The sequence below is a fragment of the Hakea prostrata genome, chromosome 5 (assembly GCF_041222555.1).
Source record: "Hakea prostrata isolate BN-2017 chromosome 5, UWA_Hpros_2, whole genome shotgun sequence".
Classification (NCBI taxonomy): domain Eukaryota; kingdom Viridiplantae; phylum Streptophyta; class Magnoliopsida; order Proteales; family Proteaceae; genus Hakea; species Hakea prostrata.
The window spans coordinates 1,832,816-1,853,640 of record NC_142604.1 but is presented as its reverse complement, the minus strand read 5'-3'; the positions used below and the strand labels follow the sequence as shown (position 1 = coordinate 1,853,640).

General features: G+C 38.6%; 1 protein-coding gene across 1 annotated transcript in view; it reads right to left on the bottom strand.

Annotated features, from left to right (window-relative positions):
* Window positions 1-1,284: 1,284 nt before the first annotated feature.
* Window positions 1,285-20,825, bottom strand: part of LOC149014329 (SH3 domain-containing protein 2-like) — a 33,534-nt gene continuing 13,993 nt past the window's right edge. Inside the window, exons 6-10 of the mRNA XM_089155779.1 lie at window positions 20,061-20,261; window positions 19,896-19,958; window positions 19,613-19,768; window positions 19,428-19,502; window positions 1,285-1,769 (exon numbers count right to left, since the gene is read on the bottom strand). Coding sequence (XP_089011905.1) covers window positions 1,653-1,769; window positions 19,428-19,502; window positions 19,613-19,768; window positions 19,896-19,958; window positions 20,061-20,261 — 612 coding nt within the window. The 3' untranslated portion in view covers window positions 1,285-1,652. The remainder of the gene's footprint in view (window positions 1,770-19,427; window positions 19,503-19,612; window positions 19,769-19,895; window positions 19,959-20,060; window positions 20,262-20,825) is intronic.

Here is a 20,825-nt window from a genome sequence, read left to right as displayed (position 1 = left end):
TGGGTAACGGGTTGCAATATTTATGTCTTACAACGTAAATTAGATAAAGTAGAACTAATCAAGGGAGATTTGGATCAGGTGAAACTCAATGGTTGTGATAAAGTGAAACTCAAGAAGACTAGATAAGGGTGTTCTTAATTCTATGATGATTTTTTTTCTTAAGGCTTAATTTTAGAGATTTGTTAGATTCAGTTCATAATTAGGTTTTAATTTTGACCTTTAAATTATTAACTGTAACATGTCACAATCCTTGATAGAAAAATGAAAATATAGGAAATGTAAAGGATAGGAATTGTAGAGGATGTGAACCCTAAAAGGTAAGGTGGGACTTACGACTTAAAAAAAAAAAAAAGATTGAAAACCATTTGACAAAATCATTTCGTTTCACATGATTTTTGCAGTATAAATTGAAATTTATGAAAACTTTTGATTTGGAAAAGGTTATTGCATTTGCTTCTCCGAGAAAAAATAGGGCACGAATTGGGATTAAGTGAGATCTATTTTAAAAAGGTATTTACAAAATTTAGCACTCAAAATTATTTTTAATATTTCTCAAAGCGGATTTTTTTCATAATCATATATTCAGATTTTGGTAAAGGTAAGTATCTCTACTTTAGGTTTCATGAAATCAGCATGCATATCCTTAAGATTTGAAGGGAAACAGGAAACAAACAACCTCTTGAAAGGTATACATACCTTCACATCAGATTTTCTTTATACTTAACCGGAAAATGCCAGCATTCAATACTTGGTCATGTTGGACAAATGCAATTTGATTGCAAAAATTTGAATCAGTAGAGGACAATACATTCCTATGATTGTATAATGGTGGGGTCAAGATAGAATTATTCTCTATCCTCGAAGGTAAAGGAACCAAACTTGATTGCATAGCGGCCATGCCGACACTAAAATCAATTAGAGTACTTCCACGTTCGTTCCCGAGTGCGAGATAACGCAACGCCTTGGAAGAATTGGGGGATAAAAACATGGTCGGCCGCAAGACATGGTGGTCTCTGTGGTGCCCAGCTTTGGACGGTTGTAATGTGAATTTCATTAAATTCTAACAACTAGGTCCAAAACCCAGATAGGCAAGTCTAATTGGAAACCAGGCCATACCAAACGGAGTGATATCCAAACAAAAAAACAAACCGTAACAAATTACAGCAGAGCACTGGGGATTTAAAACGTAACCAGAGAGTATTGAGACCCTTAGCTCCTACGGCAAGTGTTTGTGAGACAAAACAGAACAGCTTTGCCAGCACAATACGACACTCCAGTCTTAATCATCTATTTCTTTTCTGGGTAAGAATTGCCAATCTCTTTCACCAATCTTTCCGAATGGTGCCTGATAGTAATTCACGCGTTCTGGTCCACTCAAATATCAGCAAAAACATGTGTATGAAGAAAACATCCAATAATTATCAGAAAGGCCGTATGAGAAGAAACTCATACAACTAACAGGAAATGAACACTATCACACATTTGGAAGAAGGGAAGAAAAAAAAAGGGTATACTCCCTTCGAGAGGGAATGTCCAATACACTTTTTTGAGTACGTCAATGTGTATGAATAAACATGTTCAAAAGCTGTGATATTACAAAGGCCAAACCTAACAAATATGAAAAAAGATCTGACAAAGAGCAAATCCACAAATCAAAAAACTACAGCTACCTTGCTTGCAAGAACTCGATCACGTCTTTCGACGTACCCAAATGGGAACCAACCTGCTTTCCCTAAGCACTCTCCTTCTGCCCAGCCATTGTTGGATACCTGCCAAAGCACCAGTCAGGCTCAATGCAATTGAAATAAGAAAAGAAGAAAAAAAAGACAACTAATACATCCTGCAAATGCAACACAATCCCAAAAGCATGGAACCAGATTCATGAGAATATGGCACCGGTAGCAAGTCTCCAAGCAAAATTGCTATAAGAAGGCTGGAGCCGATGCCAGTGGTCCAGATCTAGCCATGCACTCATTTTAGATCTCAAGTCATGCACAGTGCACTTCTATATCATGAATACAATAGTATTCTGAAGTTAATTTCAGTACGTTTTTTTATTTTGGTAAGATAATTTCAGTAGTTAAGCAGCACAGTTAACAAAGTCGTAGTTCAACATGATTCTGTGAGGATAACAATAAAATATAGAAGCATATCCATTGATTCACAGGGCAGTGCTGAAGCAAAATGCTAGAGTGATATACAACAACATGGTGCCACCCTCCCCCCCCCCCCCATGGGGGCGTCAGGCAGCTTTACAGAACAAGAAGAATATGTAAGCTTTAAAGAACTTACAACAGCAGCTTGATATCATGATATGTAAACAACACGGGCCATTCATTAATAGCAGCAAAGGCCCTAATCATCCACCAAAAGGTGAGTAAAACTCCAAAGGCCTTGAAGGCAACTCGTCTGAAAGTTGGTTTGTCCCTTGGTCCCGTGTAGTTTGTCATGTGGGCCCCAGGAGGTCAAGCAATTTCCATCCCTCGTAATACAACCCCTCCATGTCTATGTACAGCACACAGAAAAATTCCAAGGCCTCTGCTCAAAGGCTATAGTAGGCCAGTAATTTTGGCAACACTATATTAAATATAGTATAACAATGGAGGAGGGTTATAGCTGTACCATGAGAGAGAGGCTTTGATGAACTATCATCTTGCTTTGACTCAGTCATTGTTACTTGTTAGTTATTTCAAGTCGTCTGTAATTATTTGTAATTTGATCTTAAGTAGGTTTTTTAATCTTGGTAGCATTCCCACAATCTTGGTAATTCTTAAACATTACATATATATTGTGGGACAAGACCACAATATACACAATTAAAACTCCCATCATAAAATCAAATGGTACCAGAGCTATGAAAAAAAGGAAAATGCACTGAAAATTGGAAAAACAAAGAACAACAGATTCTAATTTTTTGAGGAAGACTGGTCCCAATGTTACCGTTGTTACTCCTTTTATTGCTTTTACAACCTTGTGTCCTTATATGGAGAACTGCTGCCATAAAAGTTTTGCTGACTTACAGCCCTCACAGTTCGAGCATCCTTCTACTGTCTCTCATGAAAGGAGATCATCATACACTTTATCGATCTATTTCTCTGTTCCTCCTTTTATTACTGTAGTTCTTTTTAATTTGTCACTGGCGTTGCCCCATTCTGGGCATTGTCTGCAGCCCGTAAGCTTTTGTATTGAAGTCTCAAGCTCCATTAATCCTTCTTGGTTATAAAGTGACTAAAGCCTTTAGCTCTCACTTGAAAGTCCCTCTCTATTTTGAGTTGCAGACCTACCACTGAAACCAGTTCTGTAACAAATGCATACCCAATCTTCAGAAACTAGGTAATCTATGGGTTCTAGAATATTCGTGATGTGGAGTCCAGAGGGTTGGTGATTGCAATCACAATCCTAAAACCGCAGGTCCACAGGAGACCATTCATTTGATGGGATAAACTGTGAACAAATGGCAAAAGTGTACTTTTTCCCACAAAGTATGAAAAGTGAGTTTGTTCAGTTATATGGGCTGGAAGAATGAGGAGACAAGCTTTCTTAAATTAAGGAGTTTATCTGCTGGGGCAACAATAACTTTTTCCCACCCCATGCCTTAAAAAAGTCCCAGCCAAAATAGTGGAAAAGAAAAGGGAAGTGTACGTTTTAATTGTCGAGCCCAAATTTTCACTTTCCCCTTACTTTCCCTTCCTTCCCTTTCTTATACCCTCACACCACTTCACATGGGTACCACACATTTAACAATCCTAACCCTTTTTAAACATCAAAAATACAAAGGCTAGGTGTTCTGGAACCTCTCTTGAGGAACTAGAGATTTAGAGCAATCACAAGAAACCTTCCTCATCTACTAGGTTCTTGAGTTGTAAGGATGAAGACAACCTTTTCGCTACAATTTTCTTCATCTTGCTTATTTTATCCCAATTTCACAAACACAGCTTTGTTTCATTTCTATGTACCCCTTATATTTAGGGGTTGAATAGTAATGTTCCTGCCTCTCTCTCTTCCTCTTTTTTTTTTTTTTTTTTTTTTTTTTTTTTTTTTTTTTTGGGGGTTGGGGGGGGGGGGGGGGGGGGGGTGTTTCTTTGGGGAACAAAAACTGTAATAACCCCCATAATCCTAACCCGAGATTCATATCATAGGTCCGAGTACCCGAAGCTCTAGCCAAAAGAAATTGTGGGCTATCCGGATTGAGGCCAATGTTTTGGCCCTAGAACCCATGGATCTGGTTATTGTTGGTGAAGAACCTGCCTTGTTTGGGAACCGGAAGAAGATCACATTGGAACCCGAATGGACTGGACAGGTGGATTTCTAGCACGAGAAAGATCGAGTCGGAAGATGCCCGCAAACAAGGTAAGACCTTTCCATATGTTAGTTAAGGTTACAGCAGTGTTAGGGATTAATTGGGTAAGAAAAGCACCCAAGTACTGAAAAGTACTAGGGGCAAATTGCTTAAGGCGGTTGACTGACCTAACCAACCGCCTCAAGCGACCCGCTGGTCAGACTTCAGGAATAAAACCCTGATTCCCTATTTAAAGCCATCCATGACCTAATTACACATTATTTTATTCGTGGAGGCTGCTATGGTTTGAGTAAAGGCAGAACACACGTGTTTGGTGGAGAAGAAACCTCTATTCGCAAAGAAATCTCAGATTTTGCTTTGACTTTCAAATCCAGTTGAGATGAGTTAATCACTCTCTTATTTTATTCGAATGTTATATTGTTAAAGAGTAATCTTCTTCCTTTAAAATTCTGTAGTGATGAATTTGACTAGTTTAAACCCATCATGATCTCGATTGACTCATATGTCAGAAGATAGATTCTTATATCCGAATCAAGGGTTGATCTTGTAGAAGAAAATGATGTGGATTCAGATTATTCTTCTTCTGTGATCTGTAGTCTAGTGATCTCACTAGAGTTCTAAGAACAAAGTTTGAACTTTAATCAATCCAAAATCAGATCGAGGATGGGTAATCAAAAGTCTAAATTTCAGATCGGAGTTCTACCCGAGAGAGGGGCAGTCGATTGACCCAACCAACCACCTCAACCAACTAGTTGGGTCACAGAGGCTGTTTTAATGTTGATTTTGCTTAGTTTGACTCTCAGACCCTAATAGGCTAATATAACCTTATAATCTTAACCTAGGGGAATTCTAAGACCTATTAGTGTGTTTACTGGTGAGATCCAGCACAATTACCAATACTTTTCTGCTAAAACAAGTAAGGTTACAATTGCACGTATATCTGAATTGATCCTATGATGAGCTGTTTGTTTTGTTTTACTTGTCATTAGTTTTGCATCTTGCTATATTTACTGTTATAGATGTTTATATGATGGTGATGTCATAAGTGATGATAAATGTTTTTTAATATTTTGCATGGTGTGGACTGGTGTGCTTGGTGCGTTTATGATTGGGGAACACCTAGTTGGGTGCTCCTAGCTTGGGATATCAAGGGTTATGGTATGGGACATCGTCCTCTGATGCCCCTAAAACTTTCATGGTTGCTGTCCTACATGACTAGGAGGTCTAGATTGCATGGTTAGGAACCCACACAAATTACTACCCTTTCGGCAAGGGTATTAAAGCCGAGTGACCCGTGGTGACGTGACTCTGTATCATCCAATAGCAGCAGCCAGTCCATGAGGGGACTTAGTGGTCCACTTTCTATCATACAATGGTAGGGTTGCATATGTTGGGATTGGACTCATGGGCGCCCTATAGGCGGCTTGGGTGTCGTAAGGGGACATAAGAGCATCTGCCCCAACAATATGTGGATGACCATAAGGTTAAAGAATGGGATCCAACAGAGGTAATCAATCTATGAGGTCTACATTCCTAGGTGGAGAAAGATATTGAACCAACAATGCACTAGGTATGAGATAAGGTATCTGAACCACATGTATTGTGTTACCATAGGACCTTGCATTGGGTTTAGAATTTCCGACATGCGTCAGTGTTCAAACCAATGGTTGTGGTAAGAGAGTGCGAACTTGTATCATAGCCATGGTTGATGATGAGGATTGTACCCCTTCCCTAGGATCCCAACAGAGGTAGTAATGTAGTACTGTATTAGACTGATCAAAACAGTAGCCAAATAGGACCTTTCACAGGGAATCAAGTTCAGATTTGATAGACTTAAGATGAAATAGAATTTAGATGTAAAAAAGGGCTGAAACTTAAATGGTATTATAAGGATAATAGCATATAACGAAACGGGCTGAATAGATCTTCAAATAGGGGCAGAACTATAATGAAGAAATTGAAGGGACTATATAAGAGAATTGAGAATAACAATGTAACACCCGGGCTTTACACTGCAAGGTGGAGCGATTGGATCAAACACCAACCTACCTTGATCAAACACAAGGAGTCTCCATAGAGAAAGAATGCTAACAAAGCAATTTGATTTCAATTGATCAGTTGTCTTCACCTTTTACATAAGTCTCTTTATATACCATCTAAAGAGACATAAACATTAATGGTAACATCCAACCACTAGCTAACACCACCTATCTATTAATAACTCAACTACTACCTAACTCTTCAACAAAGGAAAACTCATTTGACAATGAGTTCTTTTATTTTCAAACCATAGCCCCTTTTATTGACTTTTCAAAACTAGACTTGAGCTTAGATCTAGACTATGAAGTTCAACATATGTGGATTGTGGGCTAACTTTAAACCACTAAAACAGTCCTAGCCCATGAAAGCCATGGGCTGATTCAGGCGATAGCTTTAGGCCTTTGCTGGGCCTCACCCAATAGGCTTTTTCTTTCTTAAATATATCTTTAATTCTACGTCAACTCTCCCTGGCTTGAAAACATTCATCTCCGACAAATGAATGAATGACATGTAATGTTCATACAAATTGGGATCGAGTTTCTTGAAATCATCAGCATGAATCCAAGTATTATCATGCCGTGGACGATTCTTCCATTTGACGAGGAAAGCATGGTATCCAGTGCCACGACGAGTGGTTTTGTAAGAGTCATTCAAAACCTCCTCAATGATGTCAGTGATTGGTGGCTTGAGTTGGGGCAGCATCAACATTTGTTCATTGTCTCCATCATCAGAGTGGTGTCCTACATAAAGATGTAAGTTAGCCACGTTGAAGACATTGCTTATGTTCATTTCTTCTGGTAGCTCGAGTACATAAGCATTTGGTCCAATGCATTTCAGCACCTTGTATGGACCCATCTTCTTTGGATGGAGTTGTTGTTGAACCCATCTTGGAACCTTTCTCGGTTGACACGAACCATCACCATGTCTCCCGCTTGAAACTCCACATATCGTCGATGACGATCTGCTGTAGCCTTGTAGACATCATTGCTGAGAGCTATTCTTCGGCGAACATCAGTATGTACCTCTGTGATATGGCGCAGAAACTTGTCAACATCAATGCTCATGCGTGCTTGTGGTGGTAGTGGAACGTGGTCTATAGGCCGTCGGGGTTGAACTCAAGTAGAATCTCAAAAGGAATACAACCTATCGTACGATTAACTGACCTGTTGTAAGAAAACTCAGCTATGTCAAGTATGGACGGCCATGTCTTCTCATAGTCACGAACCAAACACCTTAGTAAGTTTCCCAAGCTGCGATTCACCACCTCTGTCTGCCCCTCAGTTAGTGGATGGAATGCTGTTGAAAACTGTAACTTTGTGTTAGTTTTCAGCCACAATGTCTCCAAAAGTAGCTCATGAACTTGACGTCACGATCTGAGACAATGCTACTTGGTAGCCCATGTAGTCGTACAACCTCCTTAAAGAATATCTTTGCAATGTGAGATGCATCAAAGGTCTTGCGACATGAAATAAAGTGAGCCATCTTTGAGAATCGGTCAACCACAACCATGATGGAGTCGTATCGCTCTTTTGTTGAGGGTAGCCCAAGTACGAAATCCATACTAATATCAATCCAAGGTGTATAAGGAACTAGTAATGGTGAGTACAAACCTGTATTTTCCTTGGTTCCCTTGGCTAGCTGACAGACTCTGCATCTCTTGATTACATGATCAACATCCTTTGCAATATGAGGCCAATAATACCGATCGGTAACTTGTATGATAGTCTTATCCCTACTGAAATGACCTCCTAAACCTCTGCCATGCAACTCTTGTATGATGTGATGTCGAAGGGAGGAATTTGAATGTATAACTAAGTTCCCAAAAACAAATACTCATCTTGAAGTGAGTATTTATAATGCTGCCTGCCTTGCTTTAACTCCTTGTATGGCATGTTGAAATCTTCGTCAGATGCGTACACATCACGTATTTGATCAATGCTAACTACATGTGTTGAGAATGTGCTAAGAGTAAGTACTTTCCGGCTCAATGCATCAGCCACTATATTCTCCTTTCCTGCTTTGTACTTCATTGCGAACACAAACTCTTGTAGATAAGCAACCCATTTAGCGTACCTGTTGCTAATCGACTTTTGTGAATGTAAATACTTGAGGGCCTCATGATCGGTATAGAGAATAAACTCTTTGTTGATGAGATAATGTCTCCAATGGCGTAACGCCTGGACAACAGCATAAAGCTCCAGATCATATGTCGAATAGCGTCGCTTGGCATCATTGAGTTTCTCGCTATAGAAAGCGATAGGGTGCCCTCCTTGCATCAATACACCTCCTAGACCAATATGTGAGGCATCCGTTGCTACCTCAAATATACGGTCAAAATCTAGCAAGCGAAGTATTGGAGCCTCTGTCATCTTTTGCTTGATAAGATGAAAGGCTTTGGTTGCCGTTGCTGTCTACTTGAACTCACCTTTGCCTAGCTTCAAACACTCGGTAATAGGTGCCATGACCGCACTGAAGTTCCGAATGAATCTCCTCCTGTAAAACAATGTAAGCCCATGAAAACTACGAACCTCGGTGATTTGTCTTTGGTGTAGCCCAATCTGTTATACTTTTTATCTTCTTTGGATTAGCTTCAACCCCCTGTGATGAGACAATAATAACCAAGGAACACAACCTTTGGCAGCATAAAGGAGCATTTCTTGAGATTGATGTATAGCTTCTCATGGCAAAGCTCTCTCAAGACTTGCCGTAGATGATCGATGTGATCATCTGGATGCTTGCTATGGATCAATATATCATCAAAGTATAAACCAAAAATTGACCAATAAAAGGACAGAGTACCTGTGTCATCACTCTCATGAATGTACTAGGTGCATTCGTCAGACCAAAAGGCATGACTTTCCATTTGAATAGCCCATCCTTGGTCTTGAAGGCAGTCTTCCACCCGTCTCCAGGCCGAATACGAATATGATGATAGCCACTTCTAAGATCCAATTTAGAAAAGATTTTAGCCCTGGATAGCATGTCTAACATGTCATCAAACCGCGGTATAGGAAACCTATACTTGACTATTAATCTTATTGATTGCTCTACTGTCCACACACATGCACCATGAGCCATCCTTCTTTGGAGTCAATAATGCTGGTACAGCACATGGACTTTAGCTCTCCTGAATGAATCCTTTATGTAGCAACTCATTCACTTGTCTTTTGAGTTCATTGTGCTCTGTTGGGCTAAGGCAATAAGCCGGTAGGTTTGGTAACACCGAACCCGGTACCAAATCAATGACATGTTGAATATGGCGCATAGGAGGTAGCTCATTAGGCAACTCATCAGGTACCACATCAGAAAAATCAAAAAGTAACTCTTTGATGGGTGGAGGTTATGTCACCTCAGGTGGAGGCATGACTTCCCTTGTAACAAGAGCCAATACCAGCCATGTATCATGGCTAGTGTGAATGAACTCCTTGTGAGGAACAACTAACAGCTTCTTTTGCGGTATGGACAACAACTTTTGTGCTTCATTGGTCCCCTTTTGGTTAGTCCTCAAGGACCTCTACTGACGCATTTCAGCTGGGACATTGACTGGGTGGAGGACAGTGTGAAGTCCTTTGAACTTGAATACACACTGGTTTTTCTTCCCCCCGGCCATAACATCATTATCATACATCCATGGTCGACCAAACAGAACATCGGTAAGATGCATAGGGATTACATCACACCATACCTCTTCCTTATATCGATGGAGCTTCAGTGGTACAGAACACCATTGATTTACCTCCAGAGCATTCCCATTTAGCAAGGTTTGCAAGGATACCCAATATGGTTGAGGGTGCTCTCCACCTTCAAGTTTGCTTTCTTCACAAAGGTGTTTGAAGTAACGTTGACGCAACTCCCACTGTCAACTATCACCAAAGCGGTATTATCTCTGGACTTCATACAGCTGTAGAAGATACAATTGCGCCGCCAGTCCTCTCCTTTGGTTTCAACCACCAAGATGCGGTTTACTATATGAATGCCATAAACATCACCTCTATTAGCATCATCCTCATCATATGCAGCTCCGTCATAGACTCATAGTTGCCATTATCGAGCGGGTATGGGAATAGATCAAGATCTTCTTCCTCTGCTGACTTTTCTATCTCAGCATCAGCATTAATCTTTTGACGGTGTGGGCAATATTTAGCATAATGTCCAACCTCTTAACAGTGAAAACATTGCGCTTGGCTGCCACTAGTCATAGGAGCCTTGCCCTTATCTTGTCAGGTAGGAAATGTGGGTTGAGTAGGGGTTATTGTAGGTTTTGGTGCTGGAAAATTTCACCTAGCCTCCCCGGCTTGGTATCCAAACCTTTTGTTGTTGGATGCCAATAATTCTTTCGCTCGTAGGGCCTTTTCAAAACAATCCTGCACGTTCTCTACATCCACGACGCCAATGGCCCTATTGATTTCAGGCCGTAAACCCAATCTAAAACGTGACAAGATTTGGATCTCTCTCTCTCGAATTCCTGTACGAGAAGAAAGAGAGTCAAATTGTTATATATATTTTGCAACTGACAAGTTCCCTTGACGAAGAGAATTTAACTTGTCTTGTAGTTGCAATCGAAAAGTAGATGACAAGTACTTTTCTCTTAGTTCTTCCTTCATTCCCTCCAATGTAGTAGGAGCTCTACCACGATCTTCCAATTCATATTCGCGAGTTCTCCACCATTCACGTGCAGCTCCAACTAGCTTGGTATGTGCTAACGTCATCTTTCGTACCTCCAATAGTTTATACCAAACAAAATAGTCATCCAACACTACCAACCAATCAAAAAAGACTTGAGGATCATGCTTACCCGAGTATTCTTTGAGTTCAAGCTTAACCCTGTGAGAGTCACCAACATGCCTATTGAATGTAGGTTGTTCTCCAGCGAAATAACTTCGTAGGTGCTCCTCAAAAGTTGGTTGCACAACTGGAATCCTTTGGGGTCCTCTCCCCATATTTCTCCGAATAAGAAAATTGGCTACAGAATGAGCTGGATGGGATTCTTCACCAAGTGGAGGGTGAGGAGCATGAGTAAAGGTAACAACTCTAGCCTCCATTTCTGAGAACCTCTCGTCCATTTGCTTCTGGTTCGCAGTGATTTGGTTGCTCAGTTGTTGAACCATCTCCATCATTGCCGCCATAGGATTAGTTGGACTGGATGGTCCGTAATTTTCACTCTCTATCATGGCTCTGATACCAAATAATGTAGTACTGCACTTGATTGGTCAAAACAGTAGCCAAATAGGACCTTTCATAGGGAATCAAGTTCAAATTTTACAGACTTAAGATGAAACAGAATTTAAATATGAAAGAAGGCTAAAACTAAAGTGGTATTATAAGGATAATAGCATATAACAATACAGGCTGAATAGATCTTCACAACAGGGGCAGATCTATGACGAAGAAATTGAAGGGACTATATAAGGGAATTGAGAATAACAATGTAACACACGAACTTCACACTGCAAGGTGGAGCGATTGGATCGAACACCAACCTACCTTGATCAAACACAAGGAGTCTCCATAAAGAAGGAATGATAACAAAGCAGTTTAATTTCAATTGATCAGTTGTCTTCACCTCTTACATAAGTCTTTTTATATAGCATTCTAAAGAGACATAAACATTAATGGTAACATCCAACCACTAGCTAACACCACCTATCTATTAATAACTCAACTATTACCTAACTCTTTGACAAAGGAAAACTCCTTTGACAATGAGTTATTTTATTTTCAAACCATAGCCCATTTTATTGACTTTTCAAAAACTAGACTTGGGCTTAGGTCTAGACTATGAAGTTCAACATATGTGAGCTAACTTTAACCCACTAAAACAGTCCTAGCCTATGAAAGCCATGGGCTGATTCAGGTGACAGCTTTAGGCCTTTGATGGGCCTAACCCAATGGGTTTTTTCTTTCTTAAATATGTCTTTAATTCTGCGTCAGGTAGTCAGTCCGTGAGAGTCAGAATGACAAGACCTACCCAGAGGAGGGTTGGTGTTACATCTTAAAGCATGTATGTCTGAATAGAGACTCGCATAGTTAGATTACTAGATGCATTTCATTATTTCATCTACTATTCACTATGTGATTGAGGTGTATATAAGAAATTGTGGTCTTACTGAATTCGTTAGAACTCATCCTTGTAGATTATCTTGTTTTCTTCAGATGACTTTACAAAAACAGGAGAAGTTCCCCATGCGTGGGAGAACACCTCTGAAGAGATATAGGAGGCGACAATGGGATATGGTCCTACACAACACAAAGATTCTTGGGGGTGCATGGAATGTTCTTATGGCACCTATTAACGGGAAGAGACCCTAGGTCGTCCATCATTTGGATCGGTCTATGAAGGAAGGACTTATGACTACGTGAATTGAGAAATACGAGATAGAATACCCTAAAAAGATGCAGGAAGATAATAAAACATGATGAGACATTTCTTTGAATAATTTTGCTTCCGCTGCCATAAACCTTATTACATATCTTGTTACCTTCCTTAGGATACGCTTTTTTGAGACATTCTTTGATATCTTTCAAGTTGGTTTGGATTTATGGATTCACTTATTTTATTGAATTGTTCTTACTCATGAATTATGGCATTTTGTGTAATATTTATTACTGATGATGTAACTGAGGATCTTATGGCTGTGGATCACTCCCACGAGTTGTCAAGTAGGTCCGATATTATCTAGAAGTTTCACACAGTAGTTGATGGATTCAAGAATAGAATAGAGAAATTGGTGGATAACACCACCTTCTTTTATTTCTCATCCTGATGTAATCTCTTATCATAGGTTTTCTCTGTCTTATTTTGAATAAAGTCTAAATTATTTGCGACATCAAAAAAAAAAAGAATAGAGAATAAATAGAGGCAATGTATCATTTCAAACCTAATGCTTTGAAATGATAGAAAATGGTTGCTTCCCACACAAGAAAGAGATTCATAATGTGGTTGTGAAGCCTATGTTTCTGAAGTTTGATTATCCTACTTTTAATAATTGAAACATCTCATCTTTGATGGGTCAAAGTATTACTCCACTAGAATAATTTTGCACTTTTTGTTATTCTAGGATTGATACGTTGGAGTTTTCTTATGATTTAGGCCAGCTATAAAGGGATAAAAAGAAATTCTATATTTGTTTTTTATGAGAGGTTGGTCAAATTGAGCTTCAATTTACTAGTTATCTTTTCCTCTCAAACTTTCCGATTTCATTATTTTTTTCTCCAAGATTTCTTTATCACTCCCTTTCCCACACATGGCCACATGTGCATCTGCACATGTGAGTATACTAGCTTTTTTACAAATATGCTTACTTGTGGAATTCAGCAACACAACTTATGTATGTGGTTTGCATCAGCCTATGCTGCATTTTTATTAGTGGATTTAGGAACTTCTGCAGCACTTTTTACTGGTAACTTGCGGCAACCTATGCTGCACTTCTACCAGTGGTTCATAGCAACCAATGTTACACCTTTAGTAGTTCACGACAACAATATTGTACTTATCTGTGTTCTTTGTGAAGATTATTACTAGCCTAAATTGACAAGGTCATATGATGTGATGTTGCTGCTCTGAGCCTCTGATATCCTGGCTTGTGGTTGATATTCTCTACCACTTACTTTGCTGGTTGTATTATGGTTTATTCAACACAGATTTTCTCCACTGCTCTTGATGGAAATCCTAGAAGGATCTGCAACTCAGGATTAATTCTGGAGGATAACCTGATTAGAATCAGAATGTATCGAACCTTTAGAGAGTTATGTGGAGGCAAGCTTATGGTTGGAATGGTGGGTTTAGACTTAAGAAATTGATGGGAAAGAGATCCTAATTTAAAGAAAGGCTGCAATGTCAGGAAGGTGACTAGTCAATTAGTCACAGTTCAAGGGAATGTGTTTAAGGCTGTAGGTTCTTAGATTGTGGGGAGTTAGGCTATTTGACGAAGGCCGAAGATGATGGCGACAGTTAAAGCTGATGTCAAAAGCGAAGGATGAACAAAACAAATAAAGTTTAGAGATCCACTAGACCCCACCTTAGTATATCATCTATGTCCCCCAAAAGAGATCCACCTTTGACCACTTGAGTTTACAAGTGAGAAATCTAAAAGAGAGCTTTTTGACATTTAATTCATGAATGAAGAGCTTGAGCTTCCATTCAGTACATCCTAGTCAGCATTTGCAATCCCCAAACAACAACAACAATAAGCCTTGTCCCAACTAAATGGGGTTGGCTACATGGATTCTTGCCTTCCAATCATTTTTGTTTTAGGCCATGCTAGATACAAGGCCTAAGCTATGCATATCATTTCTCACCACTTCTCTTAAGGTTATCTTAGGTCTACCCCTAGCTCTTTTAGTCCCTTTAATCTGAATTATATCACTTCTCCGTACAAGGCATTAATAGGTTTCCGATGAACGTGATCGTGCCACCCCAAAAAGACTTTCTCGAAGCTTGTCACTTATGGGAGCAACTCCCAAACCAACTCTAATATGATCATTCATTATCTTATAAAAGAATCCTAGTTCTGCCACTCATCCATCTTAGCATCCTCATTTTTTGCTTCACTGAGTTTATCTATATGATTCTTTTTAACAACCCAACACTCTGCACCGTACATCATAGCTGGTCAAACAACGGTCTTATAAAATTTTCTTTTAAGCTTTAATGGAATACGCCGATCACACAAAACCCCAGACACACCTCTCCACTCTATCCACCCTATTTTAATTATTTGGAAAAATCATCCTCTATATCACCTTTTTTATTTATGATCATGGTGGGAGATCTCGCGAGATCTCAGCGAGATCTCGCGAGATATCTCGGTTTTTTCATAAACCGAGACGAGATCAAGGGCGAGATCTGCGAGATGGGATATCTCGCTCGAGATCTCGCCATATCTCGCTATATCTCGCCATATCTCGCCCCAAATCTCGCCATATCTCGCTGGAACTCTCAATTTTTACCAAATTTTTTGTAGATTTCAGCCAAAGTTTCACTTGCAACTACTCTTAGCACATCTACAACATCAAAGAAAGTTCAATCATCCTCTACTTGTCTTATGAACTTATGCGTTAATGACTTATATAAAACTTCTAACGGTTGTATACTTTTATCATTCTATTCTCGAAAGTTAAGATTGTAATACTCATATGAATGTTATCTTGATGACATTTGAGTTATTTGATGTATTTGATACACATGATTTTCATTTATATGCCTTAAGGTTTTATATTACATGTTATATAACCTTGCATTCTCTAATCCTACAGCATTAATGGTTTTATATTATATGTTATATAACCTTGCATTCTCTAATCCTACAGCATTTCAGTTTCACAATATGGGTAGACTTAGAAATCATACTTAGGGCTGTTTTCTCACAAATCCAAGGCCACTAGTGTCTTCAAAAGGCATCAAATAGGCTAAATACCAAGTTTTAGCCTAACTGGGACCCTAAAACCCACCGAGATGGACTACCGAGTTGACGCCCAAAAAATGACATATCTCGACCGAGATCTCGCCGAGATGTTCGAGATCTCGGTTTTTCATGGTAGCGAGATCTCGCTCGAGAGCGAGATCTCTCACCATGTTTATGATTGAACCTAGGTACCTAAAACAATCACTCTGAGGAATCTCCTTATCGTCAAGTATCACCACCTCATCATTTGCCCGATCATGACTAAAGTTACAAACTAGATATTTTGTCTTCGTTCTACTTAGTTTAAAGCCTCTTTATTCCTAAATTGTTCTCTATGATTCTAATTTGGTATTAATCCCCACTTGAGTCTCATCAATCAACACAATATCATCAACAAAAAGCATACACCAGGGGACCTCATATTGAATGTCTTTGATTAATTTATCCATTACAAGTGCAAATAGATATAAGCTTAAAGTTGATCCTTGATGTAGCCCAACTGTAATTGGGAATTCATTACTTTGACCCCCCCACTATTCTTACACTTGTCACCAAACCATCATACATTTCCTTAACTATGTTTACATATTTACTTGCAACACTTCTTTCTCTAGAACTTGCCAAATTAACGCTCTAGGATTCTATCATAAGCTTTTTTCTAGGTCAATAAATACCATATGAAGATCTTTCCTACATTCTCTATACATTTCCATAAGTCTCCTAATTAGGTAAATAAACTCCATTGTGGATCTTCCGGCATACACCCAAACTAGTTCTCCATAATTGTAGACAAGTGTCTCAAACGGGTTTCAATTACTCTCCCATAATTTCATAGTATGGCTCACCAATTTGATGCCCCTATAGTTATTACAGCTCTAAATATCTCCTTTATTTTTGTAAATTGGAACCACGAACGATGCTTCTCCTCCATTCATCTAGCATTTTCCCTGTGCTCATAATCTTGTTAAACAACTTAGTCAATCAAATTAGTCCATGGGTTCCTAAGCTCTTCCATACTTCTATTGGGGTTTCATTAGGTTCTTGTGTTTTGCCGAATTTCATCCTCCTTAGTGTTTCTTTTACTTCACACATCGAAATTCTCCGTATATAAGTTCAAAAATTGGTGCATTGGTGAATGGTGTAATTGTCTGAATCATAGGTGCTTGAAGTATGCTCATTTAGTAGACTAGAGAAATAGATTTCCCATCTTTTCTTAATGTCCTCATCACATACTAGTACTTTACCATCTCCATTTTTAATGCATCTAAAATGGTAAAGATCTCTACTCTTCCTATCCCTCATCTTAGCCATCTTATAAATTAATTTTCCCCTTTCTTCGTGCCCAACTTATTGTATAACTCTCCATACTTCTTTTCCCTTGTTTTTTCCGCAATTTTCTTAGCTTCATTTATATCCAACCTATACCTTTGAAGATCCTCAACATCCTTAATTATTTGCCATGTCTTAAAACTAGCTTTTGTATTCCTAATAGCAGCTTGAACCTCACTATCCCACCACCAAGTTTCTTTATAAGAATAGAGCTTTCATTTTGATTCACCTAGGACATCTTTAGCCACCTTCTTAATACATATAGCCATCTCATTCCACATGGCATTAGTATCCCCTTTAAAATCCCACTTTACTTGTTTGGCTACTTCATTAGCGAAGGATTTTGAACACTCTCCTTTCAAGTTCCACCATCTTATCCTAGAATGGTTAACCTTGCACCTTTTATGAGTTTTTGGGGTTAGGCACACATCCAATACCACAAGTCTATGTTGTGCAATTAAGTTTTTCCCTGGTATCACCTTGCAATCCTTGCACAACAATCTATCAATCCTTCTAGTTAGGAAGAAATCTATTTAGCTTCTATGATATCCACTTTTGAAAGTAATTAAATGCTCCTCTCTCTTTTTGAAGTAAGTATTTACAATAGATAGATCAAAAGCAACAGCAAAATCTAAAATTGAGATCCCTTCCTCATACCTCTCTCCAAAACTATATCCTCCATGTACACTCTTATAGCCTCTTTGATCTATTTCAATATGTCCATTTAGATCACCTCCTATAATAATCTTTTCTCCTTGACGAATTCCTTGCATTAATCCATCCATATTTTCCTAAAATTCTAGCTTTAGACTTTCATCCAATCCTACTTAAGGTGCATATGCACAAATTATATTTATGAACTCTTTCTCCATTACAAGCTTGATAGCAATAACCCTATCACCCACTCTTTTAACATCCATCACATCATTGTTAAAATATTTATCCACTATTATACCTACTCCATTTTTATTAATTTTATCCCCAGTATACCAAAGTTCAAAGTCATCCAACTCTTTAGTTTTTTTACCCTTCCATCTAGTCTCTTGAATGCAATATATATTAATCCTTCTTTTCCTCATTACATCTATCAATTCTAAGTTCTTACCAGTTAAAGATCATATGTTCCAAGATTCCAATCTAATCTTACATATTTGGACTAGCTTCTTTACCTGCACTCGTCCATGGCACTGAAACCCTTGCCTACTTATCACCGCATCCAGGCGCCAATGCAACGAGTTGCTTAAAGGAGACGCCCTAGCTAACCCTTGCCCACCTATCACTACACCGGGGCCATAGTGTAGCGCGTCGCTTCTTTTGTCGAGGGACGCCCTAGCAATCCCCAAACAAGGGGAATAATTCCATAGGCTGGATACATGAAACACCCCCCCCCCCCCCCCCCCCCCAAAAAAAAAAAAAAAACAAAGCAAAGATGGCATACCCAATGCACAAGGTTCCCGTCACAGCAGGGTCATAATATATACAGCCACATACCCTTGCTTTCGAGAGAGAAGTTGTTTCAATTTTCAAGACTCAAACCAGTGACCACTTGGTCATAGTCTAAGATATGAAAACTAAAAGACTAATCAATACTACCGTGTAAAGTCCACTGCATTAATTAACATAGGATTGAAATAAGCTACTATATGCCAAATCTCATATATCTTCCAAGTTCCCATATTTTAGGCCATTAAACCTATTACGAAAGGAAACACATGGAATTGGAAGCCCAGTGCATAAATAACCATACCCAAGGCTTATTTCTTTTCTTCTTATTTCCAAATGCTAATTTTTGGACTACCGTGTTGAGTTATTGTCTTGTTTTATGTTATTTAGTCATTGCCAGTTACTTCAACTAATCTAAGTCTTTATGCATAGTTAGACTCTTACTAGGCATCCTAAACATTACGTATATTATAGGCTTTAAGTCCTATCTTGGTCTAGGATTCACCCCTTTTCCGCCTGTCGACATCTCACTCTTTTTCTTTTCTTCTTCTTCTTTCTAAATTCCGGTTCTATTTTGTTTTGACAGTTCCTTTCCACTGCTGATGGTGAAACTCTAGTGAAAAGCCAATTCCTGTTAGGCATGATCCATGCCCTTGGTAAGTTGTCATTTAGTCAGCAACGCCAAGCAAAACAGAGAATAACTCATATTGCATCTATGTCAAATAGTGAACCTGGCGAATATCACTTTGTTTCCTCCCAACAACCTTCAAATTCCACAATTATTGTCAGCACCACATTTTCTAGAGAAATTTATTTGTCTTTACCTTTTATTTTAGTCAAAAACAGCCAAATCAAAATAAAATCATTAAATAAAGCATTAAACCATCATCAAGTAAGGGGGATTCACAAACCTTTCGAACAACAACATAGTCACCAACTGACAAATTCAGCTCCACATCAGACTCAGCTTGATAAGAATGTGTAACCTACAACAAAGTGAAAATGAAAATTTGGGAATAAAAGAGTCATCAGAAAGCCACAACAAAACTGTGCTTCATTATCAATAAAGATTTCTATATATAGATAAGCAAATCACCTCTCCTAAAAAGTATCCCATGCTATCTGTTGGCCCATCATATGTTTGAGCAACAAAACTACCATTGACTTCTTCATATGATGGTGGTGGTGGTGGCATCGAATTGTCTACAGCCACACTAGGAGAAGCTTCAATTCTTTGGCGCTCTGATACCATCTGGAAATTGCAGCAAAGTATCATAGATCTTAACAATCCTTTAGTCAAAAGACAAAAAGTTTAAATAAATAACACTATCTGCCAAAAAGAAGCAATAGTGATTTGAGTTCATAAGATGATCCTGTACCTCTCCCTCAAGCTGATCAAGTATTTGTAAAGCTCGTTGATGATAAAAACGGTCAGACTCCACCTTTAATGTAGAAGAGCAACATGAGTAAAAAGTGTGATATTCTAAAACATATGGTATGTAACTTAGAATGAACGGTGTCAGGTAAAGATGCAAATAAATTACCCAGGCAATAAGCCGCTGGAGCGTCTGTCTTTGTTGCTGGGCTTCCACAGCAGCCATTGCAGCAACAGCTTCCTTCCCCAACGTTGACATGTTTGATTTCAGCTCTTGCAGCTTGGCTTCAGCAGCTTCAAGCTTTGGCATATAATCAACATTGCCTGCAGATTCCCTTACTCTTGCTTGGCGTTTAGAGACTTCGATAGCCTGAATAGATCAAGAACAAAATAAGCTGCGTGAAGACTAAAGGCTCTCTTTGGCATGATTTTCATTTTTTATTTTTACCCTTTGTTAAAAATAGTACAAAAAACCATTTTGTGTCAAAATACAAAAGACGTTTGGTAATCAATTGGTAAAATAGATTTTTTTTAATAAAAAATACGTTTGGTATATCTTTCTGTAAAATGATTTTCTATAGGTTTTTAAACTCATAAAGAAAAAGATATAAACACTCTCCAAGTGTAGGTCATTCATAATAGTCTCATAAACTACCTAATTAATTTCACCAAAACAAACTACTGAATTAATCTCTTTCTTTTTTTTTTTGGGTAAAGGAATTAATCTCTATTCAGGGTCATATTTTGCTAAATGGATCTTTTTATATGATAGTGAGCACCACCTGAAATATATATTCTAACAGTAATTTCAAAGACTGTAAAAAGAAGTTAAACATTAGCCATCAACTTGAATCTGGAAGAAACATCAGAAAGCCTTCCATTGGTTTTTAACCTACAGACAGAAACTGTATAGCATGTGTCTGCTCTTGCATCA